At 37.8% G+C, this 20,574-nt stretch overlaps 1 protein-coding gene across 1 annotated transcript in view; it reads left to right on the forward strand.

Annotated features, from left to right (window-relative positions):
• Positions 1 to 20,574, forward strand: part of CycB (Cyclin B) — a 75,052-nt gene that overhangs the window by 16,755 nt on the left and 37,723 nt on the right. The window contains exon 3 of the mRNA XM_090377218.1: positions 9,979 to 10,083. Within this exon, the coding sequence (XP_090233344.1) occupies positions 9,979 to 10,083 (105 nt within the window). The remainder of the gene's footprint in view (positions 1 to 9,978; positions 10,084 to 20,574) is intronic.

Consider the following 20,574-nt stretch of genomic DNA (forward strand, 5'->3'; position numbering starts at 1 on the left):
ATATGTATTTATATGCAAAGTTGTACCCCGACTTACGCGAATTCGACTTACGCGATTTTCGTCGGACCCACCTATCGCGTAACTTCGGGGTATTACTGTATTTCCTTTGGTTTTGGCTGCCAGCTCTTGATGACATAGCTAAAATCTTAGCATCTATAGCATTAAGTACTATTTGTATATTTTCATTTATTTTATTTAATTTTGTACAGTCTGCTTTTATTTTTTAGACTTTTTTTTTTCAATTTTACTACACCTGACAGGTTGGCATGCCTACTTGTACACTTACCTAATATATTTGTCTCTATATATTAGAAAACGAAATGCACAAGGCATAATTCCTTATGGGTTTAGATAATTAACTATATAATATTGGCATATACACCGTAGTTGACCCATAAATTTGAATTATGTATGTAGTGTAAGAGCATTGTTTTAATTGTATCTCATTGTGGGTGCCTTCACAACAAGATAGCTGGTATTGCACTACTTCAAATAAATAATGCTTCTCTAGTAGAGAAGACGGCTGTTATTTATTTTCAGAGGGTACCACCACCCAGATGATTGTTTCGAAGCTAGTGGGCTTCATCAGTGGGCGGGCAGGTACCCTGGTAATGCGACATGCCATCACAGTTGCGAAGTTATTTCCACAATATAAGAGATGCCAAAGGGTGATGACGAAGCCCACTAGCTTTGAAACGATCGTCTATGTGATGGTATCCTCTGAAAATAAATAACAGCAGTCTTCTCTACTGGAGAAGCATTATTTATTTGAAGTAGTGCAATACCAGCTATCTCATTGTGAAGGCACACACAATGAGATACAATTAAAACGATGCCTTTTACACTACATACGTAGTTCAAATTTATGGGTCAACTGTGGTGTATCTACAGATATTATATAGTTAATTACCTAAACCCATAAGGAATTATGCCTTGTGCATTTAATTTTCTAATACATTACCAACACCCTTTGTGTAGTTCCGCAGTACCTACCCATGAGCCGTCCCTGGAAACCGAAAATGTGAAGAGAAGACCTGGATCAGGCCGTAAGAGTGACTATGCCTTCGTAATCGCCATGCTAGTGCTCCTGATCTAAAACTGGACTTTGAGATGGCCACTGATGTTGAAACAAGTGCATGAACCATCCAAAGACTGCTTTCGGAATGTGTCTGCATGCCTATCAGACCAAGAAGCCTTTGTTGACCAAACAAATGAGAAAGAAGCAACTTGCTTGGGCTAAAATGCATGTGGGGCAAATTAAGTTTAACAAAATGGTGAGTGCAGAAACCTACACTGTTATCTTGGAGTGCCTGAAACCCATTATTAGGAATTGCCACACAGACTCCCAAAACTATATTTTTCAACAGGACTCTGCACCTTGCCACACATCAAAATTGGTAAGTTTTATGCTATTTAGATTTAATGACTAGTTTGTCTTGTCTCACAAGACTTAAAACATACTTAAACCAATGTTTTCCCTTGTTAAGGTGCAGTCATACCTCAGAAATGCTGGGATTAGTGTTGGACTGGCCTGGCAACAGTCCACATTTGAACCCTGTTAAATTGCTGGTACATAATATTGTCTAAAATTGCTCAGAAGTCAAGTAAGATTCAGCTGCAGGAGAGCATTGTATGGGTGTGGTACCATGAAATTAATAAACTTAATTTGCCCCACCCCTTTGCTTGTTATGCATCCCTAGACCATCCGATTGGTGGCAACTGTACAGTTGGTGTTATGCTGTCGATTTTTGTCTTCTGACATCGCTTTCCAATAGAGCTATGCAGGTTGAATTTTGATTAATCAGAAAAGATGGTGTTCCGTTGCTCTTTTGTCCATGAAGCATACGTTTTAGCACAAGCAAGTCATTTGTTGAGTCAACAAAGGCTTCTGGGCCGATAGGCATGTAGGCCACATTCCGAAAGCTGTCTTTGGATAGTTTGTGCACTTGTTTCGACGCCACATTCCGAAAGCCGTGCACTTGTTTCGATGCCAGAGGCCATCTCTAAATCCAGGTTTAGATCAGGAGTGCTAGCATGGCAGTTATGAAGGCATAGCCATTTCAAATATTGATCTTGGGAAGGTGTAGTCACTCTCTTATGGCCTAATCCAGGTCTTCTCTTCACATCACAAGTTTCACACTTTAATTTCAGCACCTGGGATACTGTTGACTGGTGGCAGCCTAATTTATCAATGATAGCATGTGTAGAAAGCCCTTCCTGAGACAGAGCAACAGCCACTTTTTTTTTTCTTGGTTGTCAACTGAATGAATGATTATAGTCCATTTTGGTCTATTAGATATGAATGGCTTAACTGGTTATGATTCTGTCAGTTTCTCACAAACTGAATAAATATTTTGCACCTATATTCCCACATGAAGTTTTTATAGTTGCAGATACCAGAAGTGTACCAAGTTATAATTAGGAGGTATGATTTTGTGTTGACGGAGAGGGAAATGGATGAGAAAGTTTTGAAGCTAAAAGTGAATAAGAAACCTAAGGATTATGGCATCCTTATCTATCATATTAAAAAAAAAAGCAGAAAAGGGGTAAGTAAACCTTTTAGCTAAAATTAGAGGTAATACCTGAATTCAGGGAGGTCCCTACACATTGGAGATGTGCAAGGTGTGTCCTTTAATGGGGAAAGTGGGATTGAAGGGTGAATTTAGTAATTAGACATGCAAGCCTGACTTGCATTCTTGAAAAAATAATGGAGTCAGTGGTAAAGAAGTTATTCTCCAGGATCAATTTTAACATGAAAGCAATCATACATAAATTACAGCATGGATTTGTTAAGGAGTGATCATGTCTGATAAATCTGATTAGCTAATGACACGGTAACAAAGGAACTGGATGAAAAAAATAAATTTAATACCATCTACTTGCACTTCAGTAAAGCTTTTGATACTGGTTCACATGAGACTGCTGTACAGATTGGATCAGTGCAACACTAGGGACTGGTTTGTGCTGTGAATAAAGAGATGGTTGACTGTCAGAAGACAGTGGCTGTTAATGAGCACTGCTTTTCTTGATTAATTTTACCAGTGGGATTCCTTGGGGTTCAGTGTGGCATCTTTGTTTTCAATGTTTATGGAGAATTCTGATGAAAGTATATAAAAGCTTAATGCCAAAATTTGCTAATATAAAGCAGCGTTTCTCAAACTGTTCCACGGATATATGAACAAGTGTTCTGCAAAAAATCGTAATTAAAAAAATAATAAAAACAAATTTTTGCCTATTTGTACAAACACTACTTGTATCATAATTTTTAACATTATTTCTTTTCAGTTATTAATATGCTGGCATAGACTGGGAACACTATTTTAGGTTCTTGATGGCATATATCTTTTCTATGCAAAAGCATGTATAATTACATGCTTTTGCATAGAAAAGTAAGCGTGGAGGTAAATGGACATCTACGAAAAACTAGCAATGTAGTGATCTAATATGTTATTCGTATGCGATTTAGCCTGGAGTACACATGGGTTGAAGGAGAGGGGGAAGCAAACTGATATAACTAAACTCACTTCCTTGTTTTAATTTTTTTTTTTTTGATAATTATTGGTATTTTGCAGTACTATTATTAAACTAAATGACCATGGATTTGTGATTGAAAAAAGAGAAGCAAGTACTTCTAGTATTGTAAATGTGGTCGATGAAAACAAACACAATATTGTCGCACTTCAAAGTGAGGATGAACAATTGCAGCCTTTTGTTCCCCAAAAATCCAAAGTGAAACAACTGGAACCAACTAATAAAAGACAAAAACAAAAGTGACAGTTATTTGAATTTCGTCTTTACTTGTGATGGAAATAAAGATGCATGCTCCTGATGCACAGTGCATTGTATGTAATAAAATATTAAACAGTTCTTTGCTCCTGCTAAACTTGTTTCGTAAGTGTTCTGTAAATGTGTTCTGTCAATATATTGTGAGATAGTGTTCTGTGACTAAACAAGCTTGGAAATGCTGATATAAATGTTGCCAGGGTTATTAATGACAAGGATCAGGCTATGCTATTGCAACAAGACAGGGCCTAGAGAATTTTGGAAGTGGGTCTGAGAAGGAGCATTTTAGGTTTAATACTGATAAGTGAAATTTACTGCATTTATGAATAGCAGTAATCCCAGCATAGCATACCAATTGAATGGTGAACATAAGTCCTAAAGGTAATGGTATCTCTGTTAATTATATCAGCAGAGACAGGTGGTGACTTCCATTGTTGTAAGGCAGTGGGTAGGCTGCATACAGTTCTGGAAGCCCCATTTTATGATGGAGATCTATTGGAAGAGCAGCAGAGAGGAACAAGATTAGTCAGGGACACAAAATGGTACTTGTACCAAAAAAGAAATATTTTTTAAATTGTGACATCTGAGAACTGGACACTTGTGAGAAGGCCTGATTGAAGTGTTCAAGGATTTAAATGAATTGGGTAAACTAAATGCTGGTGACACAAAGGTGATTTGAATTGATAAAAGATAATGTGGAAAAATATGCTTTAATCAGAGTAACTGGTTGTTAGATTAAGCTCTACCTGATAGTTATTGAAATAAATGAGAGAGAGAGAGCGAGCGAGAGCAAACTATTAGCACCTAACATATTCAAAATACCTACTGCATTGAGAATCTGGTCAGGGGTCTGTCTGAGTATTATGCATATTAGCTGAATTACAGAGAATGTGTCATTGCTCATACTGCAGAATTTCATCTTGAGTGGTGGCAAAAGTTATAGGAATAGTCTGATTTCAATATCAGAGCATGGGTTAATGTTGGTGTGCTCCTCACACTAAGTGTTTGTCTGTGGCAGTGCAAGTAAAATTGTCCATACTTATTGCCATACAGGCATTAAATGTCTTCAATGCCAGGACACCTGCTGCTTAGAACTGGTGTTGAGTGCACATTTGATGGGACAAGAAATGGAAATTTCAATGCAAATAAACCAGGTCATATTCCTGCTTATTTCATGTGTACACTCTGCTCATTAGCTGACTGCATTTTCATGCTCAGGAAATCTTGTTCTTAATTACTGCACAATAAACATTATATTAACTGAAATTTTTCGTTTATTTCAAATGGTATGCTTGGGTTGTATTCCAGGATAACCATTCTGTAACAGGAGTGTAGGTGGTAGATGATTCATCAACTGGTGCAATACCACCGCTTTGCTGATTGGAGGCTTGAAGTGGTGGAACCCATGTTTAGTCTCTGGAGCTAAGTTCCAGTCAACCCTTCCCCATCTCTTCTATCATGCAGTATGACTGATGACTTTGAGGTTATGATGGATAGTTCCAATCTTCCTTACATTTCGAGGATACAGCTCTAAAACGGTGTTCTCAGGCTGGCTGCTAGTTACTACACCGGACTGAACCTATTGGTAACTCTTTAGGAGGATTCTGGATCAGCTAGTGTATAATCTTGTTACCTCTACTCTGCCAGATAGTGACTGGAGGGAGTCAAAGTAGTGTATGCAGGGGGAATTGTTGTTGAGGCCAAGTTATGTCAAGGATCTGGGTATATTCTTACCATGTGTACACCATATCCAAAAATTTCATTACTTCATACAGCATGTCCCCCCCCCCACTTTTTTTCTTATTATTGAATACACCATGAATTGTCAAACTAATAGAGTAAGCTTATCTGCGAAAAGATCTAAACCTCCCAAACACTTCCTAGTTCATTTCACAAATATACGTGGTCTCAATTCTAATCTGAAAGATTTGCAGTCTGCCAAACCCTATGTACTTTTCTGAGAGAATCTTGGTTATTGGTTGATTCAACTACTCATCTCAGTTGCCCAAATTATTCGCTGTTTGATTCCTTTAGCCTCAAAGGTGGTACTTGTGCATATGTCTGTTCCGATATTCTGAGAGAATTGAAGGTTTCCCACATTAAGATATTTGTCCCATGAGATAAGTCAAATTTGACTTTCAAATTTTGAGCCCATCTTTGATGGGAAATATCTCAGCCAGGAAACAAGTATAAGAGCTGATATTTAGTTAGGCTGAATTCATATAGTTGGTAAGTGGAATGTCCAAAGAAGGTACCAAAAGGTTTTTATTTGAAAGTTGACTTTCGAGTCTTGCTTTAATTTGTTGCGACCAATTTTTGGTTTCAGTTTTAGACTGCATTGTAAAAAATGTGAAGGTTTTTGAGCCCGGACACAAACTTTTGCATTCCCTACCAAAAGTTAACTATGTATACCAAATTTCAGAGCACACCTCCCACCATTGTGCAACAGTAAAACTTTTGAAAATTTTTTGTGACCTCCACAAAAAAAGATGCTGGTGCCTCAAGCATACTACATTGGTGTGTAAAACTTAAGGACAAACACTATTTCTAAAGGTTACAACCACAAAATCAAACAAAGCAGCCTGTGGCAATTTGCATAACTGTGGCCATTCAGTAGAAAGTTGGTGCGCATGTATAAATTTGAATTGTAATGAGAGGGCTCACATAAACAGATAAAAGTAGCAGTTATGTGCAAATTACCGAATGGTGAGCACGATAGAAGTTCAGTTGGTTTCATACAGTGCTACAGCCAACGAAATGGCCAGCAGACAATATCTGGATGCCTTTACCGAGGGTCGAATAATTGAGAACCTCAAGGAAGGTTGAAGTGAGAGGAGTATGGCTGCAGAGTTCAGTATTGCCCAAAGCATCATATCATGTGCGTGGTCGGCCTTCAGAACAACAGGTACAGCTGTTCGAAGGACCAGTGGTGGCATTGTCCATGGAAAACAATGCCCAATGATGACCCCTATATACTCCTACAGGCCAAGAAAGACCAACACCAGACAGCAGGATCCATTGCAAACCAGTTGCAAGAGATGCAGGATATCGCAGTTTACTGTGGCCAGTTGACTCCACGAAGGTGGATTGTTTGTCCGATGGCCAGTATGCTGTGTCCCTTTAACACCTGCCCATTGGAGACAGTGGTGCATCAAACATAAGGACTGGACAGCAGTGCAATCGGGTAAGGTACTCTTTACTGGTGAGAGTAGATTCAGTCTCAGCAGTGAATCTGGATGTCAGCTAATCTGGCGAGAGGTTGGCACACGGTATCACCCTACAAACATCACTGAAAGCGGTCGAGGTGATCTCATTTGGGGAGGCATTATCTTGGATGGATGTACACAACTCCAGATACTGGAAGGCTGTACTGAGGTAATCCTTCCCCATGTGTCTGGCATAGTTAACCAACTTCTGGATATACGGTTGCCTAACTTTGTGGTACCACACCCTTACAATGCTCTACTACAGCTGAATCTTACTTGTTTGCTTCTGAGCAATTTTAGATGACATTATGTACCAGCAATTTTCAATAGGGTTCAAATGTGGACTCTTGCTGAGCCAGTCCAACATTAATGCCAGTATTTCTGAGGCATGACTGCACCACCTTAAGAGAGAAAAATTAGGGAAAACGTTGGTGTAAGTATGTTTTAAGCCTTGTGAGACAAGACAAACTAGTCATTAAATCTAAATAGCATAAAACTTACCAATTTTGCTGTGTGGCAAGGTACTGAGTCCTGTTGAAAAATGCAGTTTTGTATTTTTGCAGTCTGTGTGGTGATCCCTAATAATGGGTTTCAGGCACTCCAAGATAGTGTAGGTTTCTGCATTCAGTGTTCTGTTGATAAACTTAATTTGCCCCCACCCCTTTGCTTGTTATTCTGTTGGGGTTGTATGTTTCCGATTTTAAGTCATCTGACATATCGCTTCCAAGCCATGCAGGTTGAATTTTGTCAGAAAAGATGTCCCATTGCTCTTTTGTCCATTTTAGCCCAAGCAATTTGTTTCTTCCTCATTTGTTGGGTCAACAAAGGCTTCTCCTTGGGCCAATAGTCATGCAGACCACATTCCAAAAGCAGTCTTTGGGTAGTTTGTGCACTTGTTTCAACACCAGTGGCTATCTCCAAGTACAGTTTTGGATCAGGAGCACTAGCATGGCAATTACAAAGGCATAGCAGTTTCAAATACCGATCTTGGGATGGTGTAGGGTGTAGTCATTCTGATGGCCTGATCCAGGTATTCTCTTCACATCACTGGTTTCACACTTTAATTTCAGCACATGGGATAGTGTTGACTTGTGCACCCTATTTTATCAGCTCTAGCATGTGTAGAAGCCCTTCCTGGGACAGAGCAACAGCTACTTTTTTCTTGTTAACTGAACATATGGAGCCATGCCATAAATGGGATACTATTGAGTGTGTATATCCTTCCAATGCCATATTTATAGGAACAGCTGATGCAATACCTTGCAATTACTGTCCAATACAATAGAAGCATTATCTGAAGCAATACCTTTGCTTTGCAATGAATAAAATGACTAATCAAACAATATATTGTATGTTTCAACACAATGTTACTTTTTTAAGGTGATGCAGTTTTTTGTCTGCCACTGTATATCCTCTCAGGTTCTTAATCTGAACATAGGTGTAAATTAGCAATGTACATGAAAAATAGCTTTGAGGGCAAAAACAGATGACTTTCAAAATTTTCTGCTTTTTCTATTTACATACACACAGTAAACTTTTGTTAATCCAGAGTAAATGGGGAGTGGTCATCCAGATTAATAAAGCAAAAGATAGCCCTAAAAGACAAACTTAGAACACAAATGGAAATTTTAATGATATAGGTAGTGCTGTTAAAAATAAAAACAATCGCTATAGTGCCTTTATTTAAAAACTATAAGACAGTTTTTATGTTAATTTTCTATTTATACATTTATCAGGTGGTGCTGGTGTTGCACACCTATGTAACTTGATCGTTGCCTTTAATGCCACTTAAATAAAGATTCTTCCAGCAATGCTTCTTTTGGCTTTTTTAATGTCTATTTAATGCACTGCTTTTATCACTCCCCACATCAAATTTTAAAGGAAATATCTTTATAGATTCTTTGATTTTAGTATCTGACACAGCCTGTTGGCCAATACCAAATTTAATTGTTCTTCCTAGGAACACCATTTAAGTAATGATAGTTAGTGTTTTCTTTTTATTTCACTTTATAATTCTTTAGAGCCTGTAATTATATAAAATGTTAACTAATTTACATTTATACATATAAAGAAGCACGCAAATGAGGCGCTATAAGCAATAGCATCCATCCGATTCAGTCAACAATAATATTGAGCAACACTCAAGACAATGTATGTTCCATCTCTCTCTCTCTCTCTCTCTCTCTCTCTCTCTCTCTCTCTCTGCACAGTCAATCAGGGCACAGTGAGTTACTCATCTACTTTCCTAAATCTCGTGTCTTTCGAAGTACTCGGCTATGAACAGAATTTTCATATTTCGATCCGGATTAACTGTAACCAGATTAGCGAGGGTTTTATTGAACAGGTTGTCATGGGAATAAAATGACAAATGAAACATTAGAATGTGGAATATAGGTATACAAAGTAAATGTAGTGCCATAAGGCCATGTATTTAGTTAAGTTTTTAATAGATTAAATAAGTGTAGTAGTGTTAACCTGACAGGTGTAGCTACAATGGAAAAAAAATTGTCTAAAAATAAAAGCAGATTGCCTATAAAATTATATAAATTAAATGAAAATATTAAAATGGTACTTAATGCTGCAGTTCCTAAGATTTTAACTAAATTTTCAATGGTCAGCAGCCAAAACCAAAGGGAGCACAGCAATAAGAATGTTTGTTATGATGTATACGTAGCAGCCAGAAAATGTGGGCAAATGTATACATCACATGTAATAAGTTTTACAGACAGATGTAATGTTTAATTGATGCCTTGATGGCATTAATCTGATCTGACACAGTAATTATATATACATGTGTATGTATATATATATATTTCTATTTAGTCCAAAATTAGAGATAAAAATAAAGTGCACATTTTTCTTTTCATCCATAATTTTTCACTGTTAGTTATTAAAAATGCTGAAATTGATATCTTGTAGTGATATCATAAATGAATTTTGTGATTGAAAGGGGAAATTTCTATTAGTTAAATTTTCTTAAACTTTCTAGACTGGAGTGTTTCAAAAATCCGAGGCTCTCAAACCTCGATTGACCAGAGCAAGAAACAGAGAACAGTTACAGAAGAAAAACAGGTTAAATAAAGACAACAAAGAGGTAAGATCTTTTTGTAAAAAAAGTATTACTTTCCTAAGTAAAATTTGGGCCTAAGGAAATATAACAGGCAGACAATCATATAACATTTCATAAAGTAATTTATGATGTATAGACAGTAGTTACTGGCTACTGTCTAAATTGTCAATTCTTGTAACTTTGCATGGAATGTTTTAAAGTATATCTCAATTTTCATTAATGCCATAAGCAATCATAAAAAAACACATGAAATGCCTCCTTTTTTTTCCCCCCATATAAAGTTAATGATATGTTGAATAATTGAATTTAAGATCCATTCATTAATGTGGCTAAATGATCTACATAATGCAACAGTTAATTGCTCTAGTTTCCTTTTTCTGTTAAGTATATTGTTTATATATAAATATTATTTTGATTGTATATGTAATTATTAGCAACATAAGTTAACAAATGTAGGTGTTCATTTTGTAAGTGGTACTACTGTTATCAGCTGGCAAAAATTATGTGGTTAATGTTAGCATATTGCAGGCATCAAGTTCAAAGTACAGAATGAAGGCAAAACTCAATGGCTAAATATGAAAGCATATCTGATTGTGAAAACACTTTGTCATGATTTGCCTTAGTATTGTATTACTCTAAATAAAAAGCATTTTTCCAATGAAGTAATATACTTTTTTTTTATGTAAACCCCAAACACGAGAGGTATTAGAACCTATAGTACTTAGTACCGTGCTTGGGTTGGAGATTGAGAATATGAAAGAAGATATTTGTTGACATTGGACTTGAACTTCTATAGACTGTAATTTTCAGGAAATATGTAAGAAGGAAGGTTGTTCCAGAAAACGGCAGTTGAATGAATAAACGAGGAAGATGAAAAGTTGGTTCTGTGAGTTTGAAGTTGGACAGTAAATGGATGTTGGCTGGTGGCGGCACGTGTTCGGACTGTTTTGAAAGAGTGGGAATTATAGAAGCCAATTCAGAAGAACAGTGCCCATGGAAGTATCTGTAGAAGAGGCATGCAGCAGAAACAGTACTTCTATGAGACAGTGAGGGGAGAGACTCTGTTAGAGATGAATCATTAATTAACCTAACAGCCCTCTTCTGAATGGAATCAAGAAGCCTGAGAGGTTTTGGGGACACCACCACAGATATGGGAACAATATTCCATGGCAGGGCGGATTTGCGATTTATACAGAGTGAGCAACTGTTTGGAAGAAAAGTAACGCCGAGAGCGAAAGAGAAAACCAAGTTTTTTAGATGCAGAGGAAGCAATATTTGTAATGTACTTGTGCCAAGAGATTAGAAGTTGGGGTAATCCCCAAAAGAGATATATCATTTTGCCTAGAAATTGGAGTGTCACTAAAGATAAGCATAGGAGCAGAAGAATCCTTTGTGCGAGATAAGACAAGACTGAGTTTTAGAAGGGTTGAAATCAACTACGTTGTCTTTGCCCACTGGAGAATTATCTGAAGATCCGCATTTAAGGAATTGGTTGCAGATTTTCGAGAATTTGAAGCTGTTTGAGCAGGACGAGGTTTCTCAAAATGGAAAGTGGAATGCAATGTGCTATCATCGGCAAAACTATGGATAGGATTTCCAGTCAATGGAAGAAGGTCATTAATATACAAGAGGAAAAGAGTGGGAGAAAGAACTGAACCTTGGGGGGACACCGGCATTAGTGGAGAAGTTAGAAGACAGAGCCATCACCCTCAGTGAGTGATCAGAGAGAAAACTGGATAACCAATTACTAAAAACAGTTGGCAAACCATAAGATGGAAGCTTGTTTAGAAGACCTTTATGCCAAACACGATCGAAAGCTTTTGAGATATCAAGAGCAACTACTTGCATTTCACCGAACCTTTCCATTGAATTAGTCCATAAATGGGTAACATAAGCCAGAATATCACCAGTGGATCGATACTGACAGAATCCATACTGGCGATTGTTGATCAGACAAAAGGTTTCTACGTAGTTTAAGAGTTGGCAGTTAATTGATTTCTCCATTACTTTAGAATGAGTAGAAGTAATTGCAATGGGACGATAATTGGATGGGAGGGATTTGTCACTTTTTAGGAACTGGCTGTATATGAGCAAATTTCCAAGCAGAAGGAAAAACACCTTTGGAATAAGAAAGTGAAAAAAGGTGGCAAAGAATAGGAGTAAGTTCAAGAGCACAGATTGAGAACAATGGAGAAATACCATCAGGACCTGGAGCTTTCTTGGCATCAAGATTCATCAAAATCCTTCTGACATCCATTTGACGGAATACCACAGGAGGTATTGAATGGAGAGTATTGGGAATAGAGGCAGGTGTTTTACCAAGATCATTAATACAAGAGTTGGAAGAAAAATGGGATGCTAGCAGGCCAGCTTTATCCTTGGCTGAAGTGACAACAGAACATCTGGTTTGGACAGAGGTGTGGGAGCAGAGATGGGCAAAAGTTGCAGCCAATACCTTTGGCAAGAGACCAGAATGCTCGGCTACCATTAGGGCAAGAAGCAAGTTTTCTACTCTTAGCCTGTTCAACCTCTAGTTTGGACTTATTAATAACTGCTTTACAATTGTTGCGAGCTTTGGTGTAGACAGAAAATGAAACTGGAGAATTAGAAACAAGCCAATTAAGATATGCCACATTCTTCTCTTGAACAGCCTTAGCACATTTATTGGAAAACCAAGGTTTAGATAAAGGACGAGATTTTAAAGTGGAGTGTGGGAATAATTTCACTGACACGATTTGTGCAAACGTTGACATCAGAAGTTTTGAAACAGTAATCCAACCAAAGAAAAGAAGTCTCACAGGTCATCCCATTTTGCATTCTTGTAATGCCAAACAACACGAGGTTGGGAATAGCCATGAGATAACAGTTCCATTGGAGAAGAGACAATCACCAAGTTGTGATCTGAAGTGCCTAAAGCACCGCTCACATCGACCGTGTACTTAGAAGGGTTGTTTGTGAGAAAAAAAGATCAAACGTATTGGCTGTATGATTAGCATTGTTCGGTATTCTTGTAGGTAAATGAACAATCTGTGCAAGGTCATTAGTAATTGCAAAAGCCTCGGCATCTCGACCAGCTGGGTCGATATGACTAGAAAACGGAAGCCAGCTGGAGTTGTGACCATTAAATCACCAAGGAAAATTACCTCACTGTTAGGAAAGTTTGACTGGAGAAAGTCAAGTTGCAAAGAGAGGAGGTCAAAGAGCTCCAAGTGATTAGTGGAGTTGGGAGAACGGTAGACAACAGATGAATTAGACACAATGAGGTAGAGAGATTTTAAGCCAAAGAAGATCAAAGAGGAGATTCCAAATTGCCAAGTCTCTGACAGGGAATATCAGAACAGACATATGCACAAGTAGCACCTTTGAGGCAAAAGGAATCGTACAGCGAATAATTTGGTCAACTGAGATGAGCAGTATTTGAATTAACTGGGATTCTGTCAGAAAAAGTACATGGGGTTTGGCAGACTGCAAGTGGAAATGGACATTGTTGAGATTAGAATTGAGACCACATATATTTGTGAAATGAATTAGGAAGTGCTTGGGAGGTTTAGATCTTTTTGCAGATAAGCTTGCTCTATTAGTTTGACAATTCATGGTGTATTCAATAGTAAGAAAAAGTGGTGGGACATGCTGCATGAAGTAATGAAATTTTTGGATATGGTGTTCAAATGGTAAGCATATACCCAGGTCCTTGACGTAGTGTGGCCTCGACAATGCCCCTCCCCCATACACACTACTCAGACTCCCTCCAATCAGTCACTATCTGGCTGAGTAGAGGGGGCAAGATTATACACTAGCTGATCCCAAAGCCTCCTAGAGAGTTACCAATAGGTTCGGTCCAGTGTACTAACTAGCGGCCGGCCTGTGAACACCGTTTTAAAGCTATACCCTCAAAATGTAAGGAATATTGGATCTCGCCACTATGTTCATCATAACCTCAAATTTCTTCAATCATACTGCATGATGGAAGAGATAGGGAAGGGTTGACCGGAACTTAACTCTAGAGACTAAACATGGGTTCCACCACTTCAAGCCTCCAATAAGCAAAGTGGTGGTATTGCACTGGTTGATGAGTCATCTACCACCTGGTAACATGGAGGGGTGGCATTCCTCCATGTGGTGTGGGTGCCACACCTCGATCCCTGCTTACGTTGGTTCACACCTGGGTGGTCACCCACCATGTACTTGTGCATGGAGGTTATACCCAGGATTACTAATAGTCCCACCATTGTGAAGGTGCAAGCAGAGGATATGGCTGTCACAGACTGTCTGTACTTCGCCGAAATTGGGTCCACTTGACTTGAGTGTCACCCGAATATCAGTTCCATCAGTGTTTTAGACTCCCAGGCAGCAAATACAGCTTGTCTGGCATATCTGAGAGAATGTCTGTGACAACCTCAAGGACCATACTACTGCTATTTAAAGTGTATGCCACTACTGAGATGATAATTTCAACTATGGGGGTTTCCTTGGGCTAGCCTGTGGTATATTTTGTAACTGGTGGTGTCCAGGTATTCTTAGTTGCCTACCTGCCTACAGTTTTTTAAAATTAAAAAAAATGCTTTTTTGACTTTCTGTAAGTGATAGAAAGTGTAAATAGCCAAGATCATTATCGTAAAAAAAAAAAAGAAAAACCCCAAGCATGAAAGATGTTAGAACCTAGAGTACGTTGAAGTGTAAGAGTGAAATGCCGAAGACAATGCTTGAATTTCTTTTGTTGTAATTTTTGGGAAATGTTAAACTTTTCCCAGAAAACAGAAGGGATAAATGAGAACTATTTCTGTGAGTTTGGTGTTGGATGTTGGCTGCATGTGTGTAGATTGGTGTGGAAGAGTGGGGAATTACAGATGCCACTTCAAAACAATGTTCGTGGAAATATCTATAGAAAACGCATACATCAGAAACTGTCTATAAGACAGGCACTTTGTTAGAGAAGGTCAAAAATAGATTGAGCACTGGTTTAAGCATCAGCAAGAAAGAGTGCCCTCAAATGGCTAGATCCATTTCACCATAGTGCAATACAAATAGCAACAGGAGCTTTCTGCACATCCCCTATATACAGTCTCTATACAGAGGCTAATGAATTCCCACTGTTCCTGGGGAGACAACAGTTATCAATGCTGTATGCTTACAGGATAAGACCCATAAAGGCCACCATAGCCTAGTGGTCAGGTGTGTGGGTGCATAAGTACATGTGCCTTGAGTGACCGGGGTTCAAGCCCGTGACTGCTGAATATGGTGCTATTTCTTGTATTCAATCTATCTTGTGAACTCCTCTGACCGTTTGGTCATCCCGGAGTATAAACAGAATTTTTTATTTCTTTATAAGAGAACATCCGACTTGGACAACTTTATTCTTGCCAAAATGGGGAAACCTACCTACCTATCCATCTATATATATACAGGGTGTTTCAGTTAAACGTTTCAGAACTTCTAAGAGGGGTAGGGTACATCCTGACAACTCGAAATCATATAGCAATGTGGGGTCGGAAATGCTTTCCTGAAGCGGTGTTGTACACAGAAGCACCATAAAGAAAAGAGACCGTAAGTGAGAAATCGTTTTCTCACTTATAGCAGAGATGTTCGTAACTACCTGGATGTAACTACCATTTGGTCAACAGTGGATCGGACGTGGTGGTCCCGGCGTTGGCCTGCTCGGTCACCCGACCTATCATGTCTTGATTTTTATTTCTGGGGTCATATGAAATCGCTAGTTTATGACACCGTTGTGACCCCGTTGACAATTTATGACCCCGTTGACAATGCTGAGGAGCTGGTTGCAAGAATCGCAGTAGCTGCCGAAGAAATTCGAAATTCGCCTGGAGTATTCCAGAATGTTCGGATGTCCATGCGTCGGAGATGTGAGGCGTGCATTGTAGCCCGTGGAAGAAACTTCGAACACTTACTTTAATCCATGTACCTTTTTGCTTCTTTTCATGTATTATTAAGAACGATTTCTCACTTACGGTCTCTTTTCTTTATGGTGCTTCTATGTACAACACCGCTTCAGGAAAGCATTTCCGACCCCACATTGCTATATGATTTCGAGTTGTCAGGATGTACCCTACCCCTCTTAGAAGTTCTGAAACGTTTAACTGAAACACCCTGTGTGTGTGTGTGTGTGTGTGTGTGTGTGTGTGTGTATATGTGTATATATATATATATATATATATATATATAGGAACCACAAAAAGAGCAAACCAGCCTCTAGGCATCAGACTACAGGAGCTACTGATAACACATGATCTCAAAATAGATAACGTTGCAAACCAAGAACATATGGATAAACCATTCCACAGCTTATGAACTCCTCACACAACTGGAATAAAAATACTTTATCAGACAGCAACTTTCAACAACTGCATGCAGCACATAGAATGTAATATCCCAATCACATACCAATATATATACAGATGGATCAAAATCAGAGAACCAGGTAGGTGCATCAGCAATATTCCCAGATGTTACATTGTCACGCCAACTCCCAAAAGAATGCAGTGTCTACACTGCAGAATTAGTAGCAGTTCAGATAGCCCTGGAGCATTTCAGAACCACCTACCACTTGAGAACAGTAATATACTGTGATTCATTAAGTGTAATCCAAGCCATACAAAACACAAGCAATATAACCCATCCAGTACTCTGGCAAATTAAACAGATACTAACAGGCTTCACAAATAAAAAAAAAAAACAAGAGATACTTTTCTGCTGGATACCAGGACACAAAGGGATAAAAGGAAATGAAGAAGTGGACAGAATTGCAAAATCAACCACTAACCTTCAAGAACAATATTTTGCAGTTCCACATAAGGACTACAAACCAATCATTAAAAATCACTGTCTAACCCAATGGCAAGAACTCTGGCAAAAACAAACATGGAATAAATTATATGAAATAAAACCAAAAGTTGAGCACTGGAAAAAGAGCATAAGGAAATCAAGGAGAGAAGTTGTTCTGACCAGATTGCGAATAGGCCATACGCATTTCACAAATGGTTATCTATTATGTGCAGAAGAACCCCCAAGATGCCAAGTATGCAATACTATCCAAACAGTTAAACATATACTTATAGAATGCCCAACATATGAAAATGATTGATAACAAATTTTTTCATCATTATATAAAGGAAACCAAAACATCACCCTTAAAAATCTTTTATCTGACATGTTCCTTGTCACCTAATTTTAGATTCATACAAACAATCAACATTTACCATCTGCTGTAAATTATAATATTATTTACACAGAAACAGTTAACCTTTTTACATTCAAACAAGATTTATGTAAAGAGAACATTGTATAACAAATGAAGTGGTGCACTATGATCTCTGTTGTCAATGCGCCAATAAACACAAAAACAACAACAGAGATCAATCTTTACTTAACATGATTGCCCTCTTTTGGAGTCTGTTTGAGTGGCTTCAGGATACAAACCCAGATGTGGAAACAAACAAAATTTAATGTTAGAGCAATTAGATTTGTACAGAGAACAATACTGAGTGAAAAAAAACTTGTTTTTTGATGCAGAGGAAGTAATTGTGATGTGCTTATGCCAAGACAGTTAGAAGTTAAGGTAATCCTTAATAGAGATGAAATCATCTAGAAATTGAGTCACTGAAGATGTGCAGTTGACTTGTTTCCAAGTGGCTGCTTGAGTTTCAAGAAATTTTTGTCCAAAGATGAGTAATGTAAGCTACTATATCACTGGTAACTTGACACTGACAGAAACAATATTAGTGATAATTGATCAAATAGGTTTCAAGATAGTTTGAGGGTTGGGAATTTATGGATTTCTTTCATTACTTTGGAGAGAATAGGGGTAAGTACAATGTGACAATAATGGGAAGAGAGCAGGGATTTCTCATCCTCTTTAGGAACTGGTTGGTAATGAGCTAATTTACAAACAGAAGAATAAATGCTAGTGGAATGATGTCTAAAGACATAACACAGAACAGGAACACAGGTTTTGAGAATGATGGTAGAAGTACCATCAGGACTTGGAGCTTTCTTTTGTGGCATCTATTGTTCAGAACTAATCTTCTGTTGGATGACCATGGTAGGCAATGAGTGGAGTTTATTTGGTTGAGTGTGAAAGGAGGTGGTTTTTTTTCATTCTAAGGTCTAAATCAATTTCAGCTTTGTCTTTTAGTTGAGGATGTATTGGAACCACTGGGATTTGACAGAGGTGGGAGCATTGATGGAAAGTTCTGGTAAGAAGAAAGATTTCTACTCTAATCCTGCTAAAGTTTCAACTGATTAATAACTGCTTTACAATTGTAAGTTAGTGTAGGTGGAGTATTGAAGCTGGAGATATAAATAAAAATAAGTTGCATTCTTATCTTGTACTGCTTTAGCAATTATATTAAAACCAAAGTTGGGATGAGGCTTTAGGGTGGAATAAATACTTCATCCCTACATAAGTATGATTTCAAGAATTCTACAAGAATAATTCACTGACATGGTTTGAGAAAACTTGGGGACAAAGATCAAAAATAGTAATGCAACCAAGGAAAACAGTAATAGAAATCATGCAGATGATTCCTCTAATGCCAAACATGAGACTGAGAATGTGAAGTTTTCATTGGGGAAGAGACCATCACCAGGTTGTCACCTGAAGTGTATAGGGCACTACTAACATTGTTCTTGGTGAGTAGGAGCAAGGGAATTGGTGTGCTTATGGTTGAGTGTTAGCTAAATGAACAAGGTTTTTGAGGTTATTATTAATTGCAGATATCTTAGCATCTAGATTAGTTTAGTCCATATAACTAGAAAACTGAAGCCAGCTGGAGTTGTGAAAATTACCTCACTGTTATTAACTTTACCGAAGAAAGTAGTCAGTTCTGCTATAACACATTTTGGCAATGCAAATTTGCTTCAACGCAACTGATATATTAGGGAATGTATGTTTGTGTCAAACGGCACCTGGGATTTCTCCTAACTCCGTATATATTAGGGAACGATGAGAGTAACACAATTTTTGCGTTGGCTCATGCATGATTTCGTCTGAGTAACACCAGGCGTGGGCAAAAACCTGGCACCAAGCTGAGCGTAGCAACCTACACAGCAATAGCACAGCTGGACACAAGCACATTACAAATATTGCTTCCTCTGCATCTAAAAAACTTGGTTTTCTCTTTTGCTCTTGGCATTACTTTTCTTCCAGACAGCTGCTCACTCTGTATAAATTGCAAATCTGCCCTGCCATTGTTCTCACATCTGGGGTGGTGCCTCCAAAACCTCTCTCAGGCTTCTTGATTCCATTCAGAAGAGGGCAGTTAGATTAATTAATGATTCGTCTCTAACAGAGTCTCTCCACTCACTTTCTCATAGACATACTGTTTCTGCTGCATGCCTCTTCTACAGATACTTCCATGGGCACTGTTCTTCTGAATTGGCTTCTATAATTCCTGCTCTTTCAAAAGAGTCCAAACACGTGCCGCCACCAGCCAACATCTATTTACTGTCCAACTTCAAACCCACAGAACCAACTTTTCATCTTCCTCGTTTATTCATTCAACTGCCGTTTTCTGGAACAACCTTCCTTCTTACATATTTCCTGAAAATTACAGTCTATAGAAGTTCAAGTCCAATGTCAACAAATATCTTCTTTCATCTTCTCAACCTCCAACCCAAGCACGGTACTAAGTACTATAGGTTCTAATACCCTCTTGTGTTTGGGGTTCACATTAAAAAAAAAAAAAATACAAGTTTATGAAGCTTAAATGTCAAATGGGTGAGCTATATTTCCTATTTACTGTAGTTGTATTGGTTGGAGACAGTTGTCATTTGCTGTATTCACAAGGTATTGTAGGCTGACTCGTGGTTTCAGGAGCTCACATTTTTCAGTTCGAACATAACAAATTTTGTGAGACATGATAGTGTGAGCAGAGGAGCACATTTCTGAAAGTTACTACCATAAAACAATTTGCAGTTCTCGGTTTATTGGGCTTTTGTTAGTGCAGTCTAATTATAAACGGGTAGTAAACTGGATCTTATTGCATTTGTGATAATACTGATAGCTGAAATCTTTGGGTTTTTACATTATGTAATGTTTCCCCTTCCATGAAATCTTTAATCATATAAAAACAAATTTTCAGAATCTCTTCATTCCTATTTAAGCTTCCTATTTTTAATGCATGAAATTGTTACTGTATGTCTCACTTGTGCAATTTCTGCGTGCTGTGTTCGTCATTATTGATTGCTTATCTTTTTTAGTGTTTTAAATTTTACAATCCAAAAAAATGTTAGTGAATAGAAATATCAATTAGTATGTATATACAGGTAACCCTCGTATAACATGGTAGTTAGGTTCCTATAAAATCTTGTGTGAAACCATATTATATGGCACTAAGAACCAGTACAAAAAGGGGGTTGTTCCAAAAGCTAACAAAAATAAATTTTTTTTATTTATTATTTTTTTTATTACTATTACAAACTTTTTTTTTATTAAAAAATTTAATAACTGAACAAACATTTTACAAACTGAATTTAATTTTCTTCCTCTTCATAGCTGCT

This window comes from Mastigoproctus giganteus, chromosome 7 (genome assembly GCF_048544385.1).
Source record: "Mastigoproctus giganteus isolate SK-2022 chromosome 7, ASM4854438v1, whole genome shotgun sequence".
NCBI lineage: Eukaryota > Metazoa > Arthropoda > Arachnida > Uropygi > Thelyphonidae > Mastigoproctus > Mastigoproctus giganteus.